Source organism: Pristiophorus japonicus, chromosome 21 (genome assembly GCF_044704955.1).
Source record: "Pristiophorus japonicus isolate sPriJap1 chromosome 21, sPriJap1.hap1, whole genome shotgun sequence".
Classification (NCBI taxonomy): domain Eukaryota; kingdom Metazoa; phylum Chordata; class Chondrichthyes; family Pristiophoridae; genus Pristiophorus; species Pristiophorus japonicus.
In genome coordinates this window covers 9,353,802-9,365,458 of record NC_091997.1, presented here as the reverse complement: position 1 = coordinate 9,365,458, position 11,657 = coordinate 9,353,802, and the positions used below count along the sequence as shown (strand labels likewise).

The 11,657-nt window shown below is 39.6% G+C and overlaps 1 protein-coding gene across 4 annotated transcripts in view; it reads right to left on the bottom strand.

The window, feature by feature from the left end:
- Positions 1 to 1,091: 1,091 nt before the first annotated feature.
- tmem106a (transmembrane protein 106A) overlaps positions 1,092 to 11,657 on the bottom strand; it is a 30,710-nt gene continuing 20,144 nt past the window's right edge. For all 4 annotated transcript variants that reach the window (XM_070864376.1, XM_070864378.1, XM_070864375.1 and 1 more), the window contains 4 exons: positions 10,568 to 10,708; positions 8,871 to 8,914; positions 7,810 to 7,863; positions 1,092 to 6,988 (listed from right to left, as the gene is read on the bottom strand). In XM_070864376.1, the coding sequence (XP_070720477.1) occupies positions 6,841 to 6,988; positions 7,810 to 7,863; positions 8,871 to 8,914; positions 10,568 to 10,708 (387 nt within the window). In that variant the 3' untranslated portion in view covers positions 1,092 to 6,840. The remainder of the gene's footprint in view (positions 6,989 to 7,809; positions 7,864 to 8,870; positions 8,915 to 10,567; positions 10,709 to 11,657) is intronic.

Sequence of the window (11,657 nt, the reverse complement as noted above, 5' to 3'; positions counted from 1 at the left end):
ACCATTGCAGCGTAGGCCTCCAAATAAAGTGCTTGCTTGTTGAACATGGATGCCATTATGTTTTGAATGTGCCCTTTTCTCTTTTTTGTGCTTCAGTCCACAGATTATAATCAACAATGGTGAAGAATTGAATCATCAGGCACCACCTCAAGATAATGAAGACCCTACTCTCCAACTGAGAAAATTCCTATTTTTAAACAGTATTTTTAAATGGACAGTACTAGGAAGTAAAATAGATTGTTACATGCAGCTTGTTGATCAAATATCAGTCTGCAAAGCTCAAATCAATAAAAATCTTTCCAACATCATTCAATATTTGTCAACCCTAATACGAGTCTGTCTCCCTTTCCTTTTCAATTACTTTGGGCTTCTCCTGCTGGAAGTATTTTGGTGTAATCCTGAATGTTATATATCTCCGTACCCCTGTATGAGCCCTTGTAAATAAGTCTAGGTGGCTTATCGCAACACATTTTAAAATGTATTTTCCTTCGTCTTGATCAGACTCTCTGCAGCACACATTCTTCCCAGGCTTGGCCAACTCTCAAACCAACTGTTCAGAAGTGCTTGAAAACAGTCCTGATTGACTTCTGGGTTGGAATCAGTCTGTGCAATTTTATTAGTAAAGATTCTGTTAACATACTCATATGATACAGATTAACTTCTCTTAGAATAGCAGAGAAACTTCACGCAAACAGGTTAGCATGCTTGTTACTAATATTGCATAGCACTGTTTCAGGACATTGCTCCTCATTTATTTCTCTCCTTTATGGTGAGCAATGCTCTTTAAAATCCAAGTTTTATCGCAACATGGTACAATACATTGTTCACCACATATTTAATGTTAATGTTAGATGCCAGCAGCTCAATTAGGAAGGCTAGCATTTATATAGTAGCACCACAATTTTTAAATAGCTTACGTGGCTCTCATTTAAAGAATATATGAAATAGGAACAGGAGTAGACCATTTGGCTCCTCGAGCCTGCAATTCCAATTATCCAAGTCACAAGTGTCCTTCTGCCCAAGTTACCACACAACTGATGTCCTTTAATTACTAATCACTATGCATTTATATTAATTCAATCTCACAAAGAAACTTTAATTATCCTTTAATTAGCAACAAAGCCACAATTACAAGACAATTCATACAGTGCAAATATGAAAACATAGGGTAACAGCAATCTAAAATAGTAAGGTGTGACACATCACTTTCTACAGAACTCATTACATTTAAAATTTAAAAAAAAAAATCACAATGCACAGTTAATTTGGACATCAAAAATTCAACAGTCATCTTTTTGCTGTACACATTGGCTATTGGCAAAGAATGAATACGAAACAGGTTTACCATATTTGTAACCAGGAGTGGCACCATATTAAGACCAGCACTGTTGATATTTTCTAGTTTCCTTGGACTTCTGATCTTACAGGAGCATGGTTATCATGGTACAATCTCTTCGGGTTTACACACACATAGATGCTCAATGGCATGATTGGTGACGCAATGATGTCATGACATAACTATCAGCAGTAGAAATTATTTTACAATCAACAAAAATTAAATGAGTGAATACAAACTGAAAGTTTTCACACTATATAGGTGATACACTGCACAATTCAGAGCCAGCTTTCTTCAATGGTCAACATGGCAGCAGTTAAACAGCATTTTTAAGGACAGGCTGTTCCGAGAACTGAACTACACCAAAAGGAGGAGTACCTCTCCCGATGCACTGACATGTAAAACTGGGAAAATCCATGAATCAGTTATCTTATTGACACTGATAAACTAGTTGGCTTAACCCACATCATTTAATTACCTGATTAACCAGCAAAACTCTAAAGTCACTGTTCCAATTACTAACTAGAAGTTGAAACTCACCTACCATCGAGGAGTTAATTAAACGTCACACTGCGGCAGTGATAGTTTACCAACTAGTCATAATTTAGTGCAGTTTAATAACCTTTTGTGTTTTGTCCATGATTTACCAGTAATACAGACTGGAGATGTTAATTGCAGGGTGGAAAATATTTTCGCAGGCTTAATTATTATTGGGCTTCCTTAAAAAGTGTTTTTACAATGCCTAATTATGTGGAATAATGGAGTATTGCAAAAGAATTACAAAATTGGAACCTAATCCAGGCATTCAGGTGACATCGTAAAGCAGCACAAAGCTTAAATTCACCTGAAGCTCAGGATTAAATTTCGGTCTTTGATTGAGTCTGTCATTGAGTAGAAAAATTAATACATCTGATATTTTGTATATGTAAAAATCTGAATACAGTATGTAAATAGAATTTTAAGTTAACTGCATTTCAGCTTTATGACAATTGCTTTATTTTTATAAGTTACCATTTTGGAGAGCAGTGTGAGCTCAAATGACAGTAAGGTGTTGTGCTCCTCGTTATCTCACTGTCACAGGGTTATCCATAAATAATGGTGAATCGCTATGCACAGTAAAACACTAACATAACATGCTGATTTCAAAATATTTTATTAGTTCCCTCAAGCCTAAAACATCCAGTGGATGATGGAAGCGCCAATTTAATTATTTTAACTGAAGTACCTAATTAAATATACCTCAGTCAACAATGGAAGTATGAATACCGAAGCAAATTCTCAAATACTTCTCTTTTTCTCCTTCAATTTCCTGAAGGTGCCGACTGGGGAAAAGTTCCACAAGTGCCAATAGCTCTCTTGTACTTCGCCCAAGAGGCCGTTCTTTATGTTTCAGCATAGACAATGAGTAGTGGTGGACTATTCAACTGTGGAGGCCAGCACCTCCGAGCCCAATCCCATCTACACCCATCACAAGCAATTACTGGTTTGTGATCAAGGAGCAGGAACTCAGACATACTTCACCTCCCTAGCTCAAGGCGCTGAGGCCAACTGTAGCATGTCTAATGTGGCACATGCTCAGATGAACACAGACCAGAGATTGAATCGGACACCTTCCCAGTCTGCATGGCTAAGTACCACATGAATCTACTAACGGAGACATGTCTATGAATAATTTACTGCCATTTCTTTGATTACATACATTGGTTCTGAAGGACTCAAATTTTAAACATACAAACAATTTGTACTTGTATGCTGTGTCTAGCACCTTTCAGATTTGTATACCACTTCTCAATTTGTTAGCTATTTGTGTAGTGTCAGGCATAAAAGTTAATTATATACACTTACAGGAAAAGTCAAGACCAATAAATTACAGCACATTTTGTCGTGTCACTGTGTACTAAAGACATTTTCTGCACACAAGCTATTCTTGTTGCAGGTGAAGAGCTGAGACGACAAGTATTCTATGGTAATATTATGGCCATTCAAATACATTTAACATTTTAAGTTTGTGGCCTTTGAAGTAGTATCATTACGGATAGTGTCAGTTACATTAAAGGCTATGCACAGCAAAATAAGATGTCTTTACATCACATAACAGACCTCATGTCCATACAATGAAAAAAAAACCCTTAACACAAAAGTGATCATATAGAAAAGCAAATGATCTTCACAGTTAATTTTAGCAAATCAAGGCAACTGAGCATGATATGCATCAAAATAAAAATTCCTCTGGTTACAATGTGTACCAACATCTTACAGGTAAACATGAAGAATTCCTCTGATCTGTCATTTTAGTAAAACCATAAATGCATTTTCTTAATGTCACTACACATGGCGATCACAGTGACTCACCCACTCTGACCTAACGTTTCCTAGCTTTCCCAAACTCTCAATTTCATTTAAAAAAAAATAATCAGATGCTGGGGTAAAATTTACAAGACCTCAATATCACCAGCAAGCCCTTGTATACTGCCAGCACATATTGGATGTGCCCACAAAATCTGATCCATTAAAATCACTGAACACAAAATCATGGGCAGCATGCCTGTGATAATCTGATATGCACTGAATGCAAGCGAGGTGTCTTAAAATTTGCCCTTGTGCATCATTCTAAACAGCAATAGTCAGAGGCTACCACAAGGGACAGAGTGATTGGTTTAATCAAGCTTTAATACTTTAGTTAATCATCTTGACACTAGACAGGTGGACGGGTCATGGAATTGGCCCTATAACGTTAAGTGACTTTTCTGTGACCCAACAGCAAGGCTCTGCACTGGGATTGAAGACCCACAGAATCTACCTGCACAAGTCTTCCTTTCTCTAAGAAAGCCTCCCCTACCACTCGATTTTATACTTTTATTCCAAGAAACAAAAAAGGTGCCTTCATTGGTGTCCCCAACCCCATAAGATGAGTGGATAAAGATTTTCAGGGAGTTCCGTTGAACAAATTGTCATTTATAACGGAAAAGTGGATATATACTTTGGCCTGAAACATAAAATGCAGAAATATATTCTTTAAATATATGAATACTGACAATTTTTCAGTATTTAATTGTCTGTGAGGCACAACACAGGATAGCTTTACTTTCATTAGTGATGCACCAAACTGGAAGTAATGCTCCAGGCTGCTGGAAAACTGAGCAGTGAACAAAGTGGTGGGCTGGAAACAATTTGAAAGATTTTGCATATATTTGTAAATTGTGATTGTGGAAACATGGAGATCCTCAGTAAAAGTACTTGTTGCCATTTTGTGCAAAACTGATGTTAAGGAAATCCCGCCCGGCCCAGTCACTTTCTAACTTGGTCAATACCGGTGAAGTCACATCTACAGTGAGTAAGTATGCTTCATAGAATGTTTCTCTTCAGCACCAACCCAATGCAATGGACAGCAATCACTCTGGAGAACCACTCACAGTAATACGTTCTCCCCATCTATCCATCTAAACAACATTGTTCGGTTCTGTATGGGCTGGTTTGGGGGAAGGACAATATATGACTTTAAATAACTAATTTATCCTTTGATTAAAAGCATTTGAGCAGCAATGACCAACTGCACTTAGTACTTGGATATGAACTTGAAGTGCCATAACTTGCAAGGCTACAGACCAAGAGCTGAAAATTGGGATTAGACTGAACAGCTCTTTTTCAACCGGCGCAGACATGATGGGCTGAATGGCCTGCTTCTGTGCTGTAAATTTCTATGTTAAGTTGTGACTGCGATACGGATGGAATGTAGTAACATCTTCTGTAGTATTGACTATTCCCCCAAAAGAATTTGAGGTGTGCACACAAGCGAAAATTGCTAACATGCTCCCCAATGTATTGTGGGAGAAAACACTACATAGAATCATAGCATAAAATGGTTACAGCACAGAGGCGGCCATTCAGCCCATGCCAGCTCTCTGCAAGAGCACTTCAGCGAGTCCCACTCCCCCGCCCGTTCCCCGTAGCCCTGCAATTTTTTTCCTTCAGGTACTTATCCAATTCCCTTTTGAAAGCCATGATTGAGTCTGCCTCCACCACCCTTTCAGGCCGTGCACTCCAGATCCTAACCACGTGCTGTGTAAAAAAAAGTTAGTTAAAAAAAACATAGACTGCATAAGTGACAGAGAAAATACTACCATTAACTACTATAGTAAATCTAAGGCTTTTGAAATAGGATTATTTGCTCTGTGTGGCTAAGACAGACACACACCAACACCCTTGTCACACTCAAAACCCTTTTAGTGCTCATGGACTGGTGACACCTCTGGGGTTGGCTGTATAATATGGCTAGACATTTATCTAAACAATAAGGTTTTCTTTTTTGTTTAAAAGATTATTTAAAAATTCCCCTCCAATATTCCTCCCTCCTCTGCTGAATGCTGTGGTTCCATGGGGATCGTTGGGCATCTCGCCCAAGTGGCCATTCTTCATGTGTGACTCTGCCAGTAAGTGTGCACAGTCTGTTCAACTGTGGGGAGCATCACAGCTGAGCCCAATCTTGTGCTCACCCAACATTCACACACGTGCACTTTCCCAGCACGGGTTGTTGGGATGGCAATCGGGAGCGGGAACCCTGGTCTACTTTTCCTGCTCCAGCCCAGGAACACACAGCCCAACTGTGCAATTCCATCTTCCGCCCCTTCTATCCAAACTGGGATCATCAAAATCAGCAGAGGCCAGTGATCAAACTAGATTGGTGTGGCTCAGTACCACAACACACAAAGCATTTATCCACTGGACCATAAGGGGCCAGAGTTGAATATTTTATATCAAATATAGATTTTGTTTTTAAATTTCATTTTCAGATCACACACACGTGGTAGAAATATAACTGGAATATGCTAAATAACACAATTTAAAATCTTCCGGAACCCAAGTGTTGCATACGCTGACTTTGCGTGTTAAATTATTTCGCATATTCCATCATTCCAAGTTAGTTATTGGACATCCTGCCCTTCTGCAATAGAAATACTTTGACAATTTTACACATGTATGTTTTTCATGGGTTTCAGTCTTCATGATCTATAAATGCAAAAGAACTTCCCAAATGTTATCTAGCGAGTTGCTCATAGATGTTGCACAAAATAAGCTTCCTGCATGAGTCTAATGAACGAGAGGTGACTTATTTAAGGAACCACACATTTAAATTTGGAGGCCATAAAAGGTACAGCTGTCATATCCAAAATCGACCAACAAATGTCAGTTTGCAGTTCAGCCCCTGTTCATTTCCCAGCTAGATTTAACTCATCTTCCAGCTCTGGTAGTTCAGCAGAACTTGCTCTTACCAGAATTGTCAAGATTATCAAATCATCATTACACTTGCGATATCCCAAATGAATTTACTCCTCTTACAAGTGTTACATTGCCACACAGAGCACTATAAAATAATTAGGCAGACAAGTGCAGAACTGGCTGATGGAGCTTCTCATCAGTCCAGAAGCACAATATCTACATACAGAGGAGGACGCGTTTGTGCCATGCTGGAAGCCTTTAGCGAAAGGGCACCAACACAATCTGCGTTAACTGAGCAGCTCTTGCAAATGGTTGCCATGGGAAGGGTAGTAGGGGCTGTGAAGGCGGGTGGTGTTGGAACCACAGTCAACGTACTGGTAGGCATCAATGGAAACTTGCTCAGAGTGCGACAAATACCAGGCGGTCACAGTTGCTCTGGAAGAGATGGAAAAGAACAAATAATATAACTCTCTTCGGTTCCATGCTGTTACTTTTGCATTCATTTTTAGGAGGGCTATTGCTTCATTTACTTTGCTGATCCATTTCAGCAAATCAGTGGTGGCTGCAGCTCTGTTTATATTTCAGGAAGGTTTCCACACAAACAGATCTATGTTTAAATAACTTGCTTGTACAAGTGGATTTGTTTTAAAGTGACTAGCTGATAGCAGTGCCTTCTCTAAGTGCAACAATACACAGAAACATGAAAGACCTGGAGGCCATGATTGAAACCATAAGGCGTTTCTGGGCAGGAGGATATACGGAGGCTGAAAACCTTTGCCCAGTCCCAAATTGGAAGGGGCAACACATTGTTCACACTACGCAGGTGGTCAGATTGCTTATGCGAAGTGTGCCCAGTGCAATTGTGAAAGGAGTTGTATTCACACATGTGCACAACAGTATTTTAAAGCAGTAATCCAAAATTAGACTTTTTCTACCCAATTATCAAATTTACCAGGATGTCACCTCAAAAAAACAAATTTCCTGGTTCAAAACTGACAGGAAGTCATTACTCCACAGAAACAGGGTGCCTGTGGAGGACAAAATATCCCATCCTTCATGATAAGAGGGAATACAAACACAAGTGTGTGGATTAGACTACCCATTTCTCCCTTCAGGAAAGGGTTGCACAGAATGAGTGCTCTGTAAAGGGAAGGAAATAGGGATTTTGGTTAAAAGAAAATAAATTACAGATTAATTTACTTGGACTAAATCTGCACAGATTCTACTAAGGAAAAGACAAAATCTATGGTACTTACTGTATTGAGATCACAATATTGTGCACTTTGATTTCAGGCATTGTGCAGTAATGGCTTAAACACAAAGAAAATAAAGAACAGATTATAGATTCTCTGACATATGGGCAGCAAATTACTCCAACAGCTACATTTTATATTGTGGCGGTTTTGCCGATCAACCCATCTTTCACCATAAAGAGCAATTTTCGGGGAAATTATATTATACAATTAATTTTAAATGAATCTTTACCACCATAAATGCAGTCACGGTCTAGGATTCACACAATGAAGAATGCCCACTAGGTTAGGTACTGGAGGCTGTGCAACTGTACCTCAACAAGAGTTGGCATCTTAAGGAGCGGAGGCGAGAAAATAGAAAAATGTGACTGTATTTGGGAATGTCCAAAACATTCTCAGGTTTGAGGTAGGGGTAAGCAATTATAGTTCGCTTAGGCATCCTCTAAAAATGAATCTTAAATGTGTCAGCTTGGCTCAGTTGGTAGTATTCGCACCCGAGTCAGAAGCTTGTGGGGGCAAGCCCAGCACAAAGTTGAGCTTATAATTTAGACCATCAGGTCAAGCAGTACTGAGGGATTGTCAGAGGCAGTGTCTTTTGGATGCAATGTTGAACCAAGGTCCCATCTGCGTTTTCAGGTGGACGTACAAGATCCCATGACACTTATTTTAAGAGCAGCAAGTTCTCCTGGTGTCCTGGCCAACATTCAGCCCTCAACCAACACCAATACAACAGATTAACTAGTGATTCATCCCACTGCTATTTGTGGGACCTTAATGTGCACAAACTAACTTCTAGGTTTTCCCACAAAACGACAGTGACTACACTTTGAAAGTACTTCATTGGCTGTGATGCACTCTGGGACTTCCCAAAGATGTGAAAGGCTTTATATAAATGTAAGTTCTTTCTTTTACATCATAGCATTAATTTTGTTTGCTGCCACACTAATAGACAGTGCTATTATTCACTTGCATAGAATTAAATGGAAAATCTTGCTCTTAAAGCACGGTCAACTCATTCCTGCAACCAGCCAATTTCTGAACAGAATTGTCATTACAATACTTACTACATGCCGAGATCATCTAGCGTAGCAGTCACCGCATAGAAAATCTGAAAAACAGAAAAGATATAATCAAATTATATAGAACACCAGAGAGGCACACGAGACCAGTAAACAGAAGTGGGTAAAGTAAAGTGTGTAAATGGCCTTGTATATGGATGTGTATAATAGTGATTGGTTAGAGATATAAATCTCATCTATATTGATGAAATTCAGTAAATTGTTTGAACTGCAGAAAAAAAATAATTAATTTGAAATTCTGAGTAATTCTGACAGCAGGAACAGAAGGAATCTTGTTGCAATGATTTCTTCCCTATATCGGTGTCAGTAATTACAGTGATAATTTGTGTACACTGAATGAATTATGTGCAAAACTCATTAATAATTAGTGAGGTCTATGTGTGTGCATCTGGTCTACACATTAGGAAAACAGAATGAGAGACTCAAAATGCATTGTAACGTGGAAGTCTTTGAAAGGTTCCTCTCCTTTCCCAACCATCTCTGAGAGTGGTGGGTCACTTGGTAGAAAAATCAATCAATTGAAAATTGAGGGATGAGATAGCAACAGTTTAATTTGTAAAAATCTAACCACAACTAGATCAGAAGCCCAAACCAGCTACTTCCACCTCTAAAATATATCACCTGGTCTCAGTCTGTACCTACTCCACCACTGCTGAAATCCTCATCCATACCTTCATCTCCTCCAGGCTGGTCTCCTTCTTTCCAGCTTCCATCCAATTTAAACTTCAATTCAACCAGAATTCTGCTGCTCGTATTTTATCCCACACGAAGTCCTACTCACCTAATGCCCCAGTCCTTGCCAACCTTCATGACTGTGCCCCCAAGGCATCAATATCCAAATCCTCGTTTTCAAATCCCTCGATGTCTTTCTCCATCTGACCTCTGCAATCTCCTTCAGCCCGAGTCCCCTGCTTGCACCCCCTCCTCTACTGTTAATGACATCTTCTTCCACTTACCATCAGTGGAAGAACCTTCAGCCATTTAAACCCTGCACTCTAGAATTCTCTTCCCAAACAATTCCGCATTGCCCCATCTTCGAAAGCTTCCTTACAAACTACTATTTGACTGTACCGCCAACAACCTCCGCTAACTCCTCTTCCTACTCCTGCTCCTGCTCCAACCCCCATACTGTGCAGTGCCTTGAGACACTTGCTACTTTAAGCTATTATACGTTCAAGCTGTTGTCCTAGAAATTGCTAACACTTGTTTGAATGACAGGCAATTAACAGTTTGTGGTAATGCATTTAGACACCAGTTTTCTGTTGCAAGTACTACTTATTATCTTGTACTATAAACAGACATTTAACTGAAGAGGATATCATATCTTCAACAGCAAATCACAATCATCATTTACATTACTGTGTCCAAAGTTTACCATGCAACCTAGATCTGAAGTAAAAACTTATATTTTGTAAACACTATTATTTAGTTCCCCAAAACAGACCACATCTGCTTTGACAAGATGCAGTAGAGCTTAATGCAAGCAAGCAAAAACTAATGAGGCTAGAAATTACTGTTGTTGATATTAGTGGTTACAAGCTTTACATGTTGATATGACATTCCCATGTGCTGTTTTAGTGTAGGTAACCGGTTTTAAATACAGATTAGCACCACTGCTAAAATAGCAACAAGGAAATCAATCCAGCGATACCACCAGAGGAAACGGAGGCAATGTTCATTACCTGGCCGCCTCCCAAGGGCCTGAAGACTGTAGTGTTTTTGATGTTGACAGTTCCAAGGACCTCATTAAAAAACACAATCTGCACACTGAGATCAGTAATACTGATGCTGTAGAAGTTGTAGTTCGTTACATTTAATATATTCTGCAAAAGAAAGTGGCACATCAAGAGCCTAAATTAAGACATGAAAAGCACCACAATATACCTTAACCATAACCTCAGAATACCTTCCTCAACCAGTGTACACTTTTCCCATTTCCCACAAAAGCAATCATTGTGGCTTTTCTGAGTTAAATAGCAATTTGGTTCTAATTGGAGCTGATTTGTGGCCATTTTTATGTTGCACATTAAGATCTTCTAGAGGTTTAATTGAGATTGTCCAAATCATTTCACAAACTACCATTACAGCCAAAAAGCAGAGTCTTGCATCCGATCTAATCTGAGGATAGCGATATCCACGTGATGCTTTTCCATTCTGAGTGAGGAGCCAGTCTTTCTAGGATGTCAGTCCTGGTAAATGGAGCATTTTTTTCCCCCTACTTTTAACACACAGGCCCCAAAATTCCAGGATCCCTGCTCTTGAGGTTATAGAATTCATCCAAATCCCATGGACATGATCACTTAAATAATCGGGCTGAGTGGCTCTATAGTGCCGCTACAGAGCTGCCCGTGCTGATGAGGTCCCCTGCCACTCTGATGGAGGAGATTGTGTACCCTTGAAGGGCTGAAGATTTAAATTTTAAAAATACTTCTTTCCCCTCAGAGAAACACTGTGCCTTAGTTCAGAAGGTAATTAATATTCTCTGGGATCAATTACCTTTAGTGTCAGCTTAGCGGCTCAGTGGGTAGCACACTCGCCTCGGAGTCAGAAGGTTGTGGGTTCAAGTCCCACTCCAGGAACTTGAGCACATAAATCTAGGCTGACACTCCAGTGCAGAGCTGAAGGAGTGCTGCACAGTCGGAGGTGCCATTTTTCAAATGGGACATTAAACCAAGGCTCCGTCTGCTCTCTTTGGTGGACGTAAAAGATCCCATGGCACTATTTCGAAGAAGAACAGGGGAGTTATTCCCGCTGTCCTGGCCAATATTTATC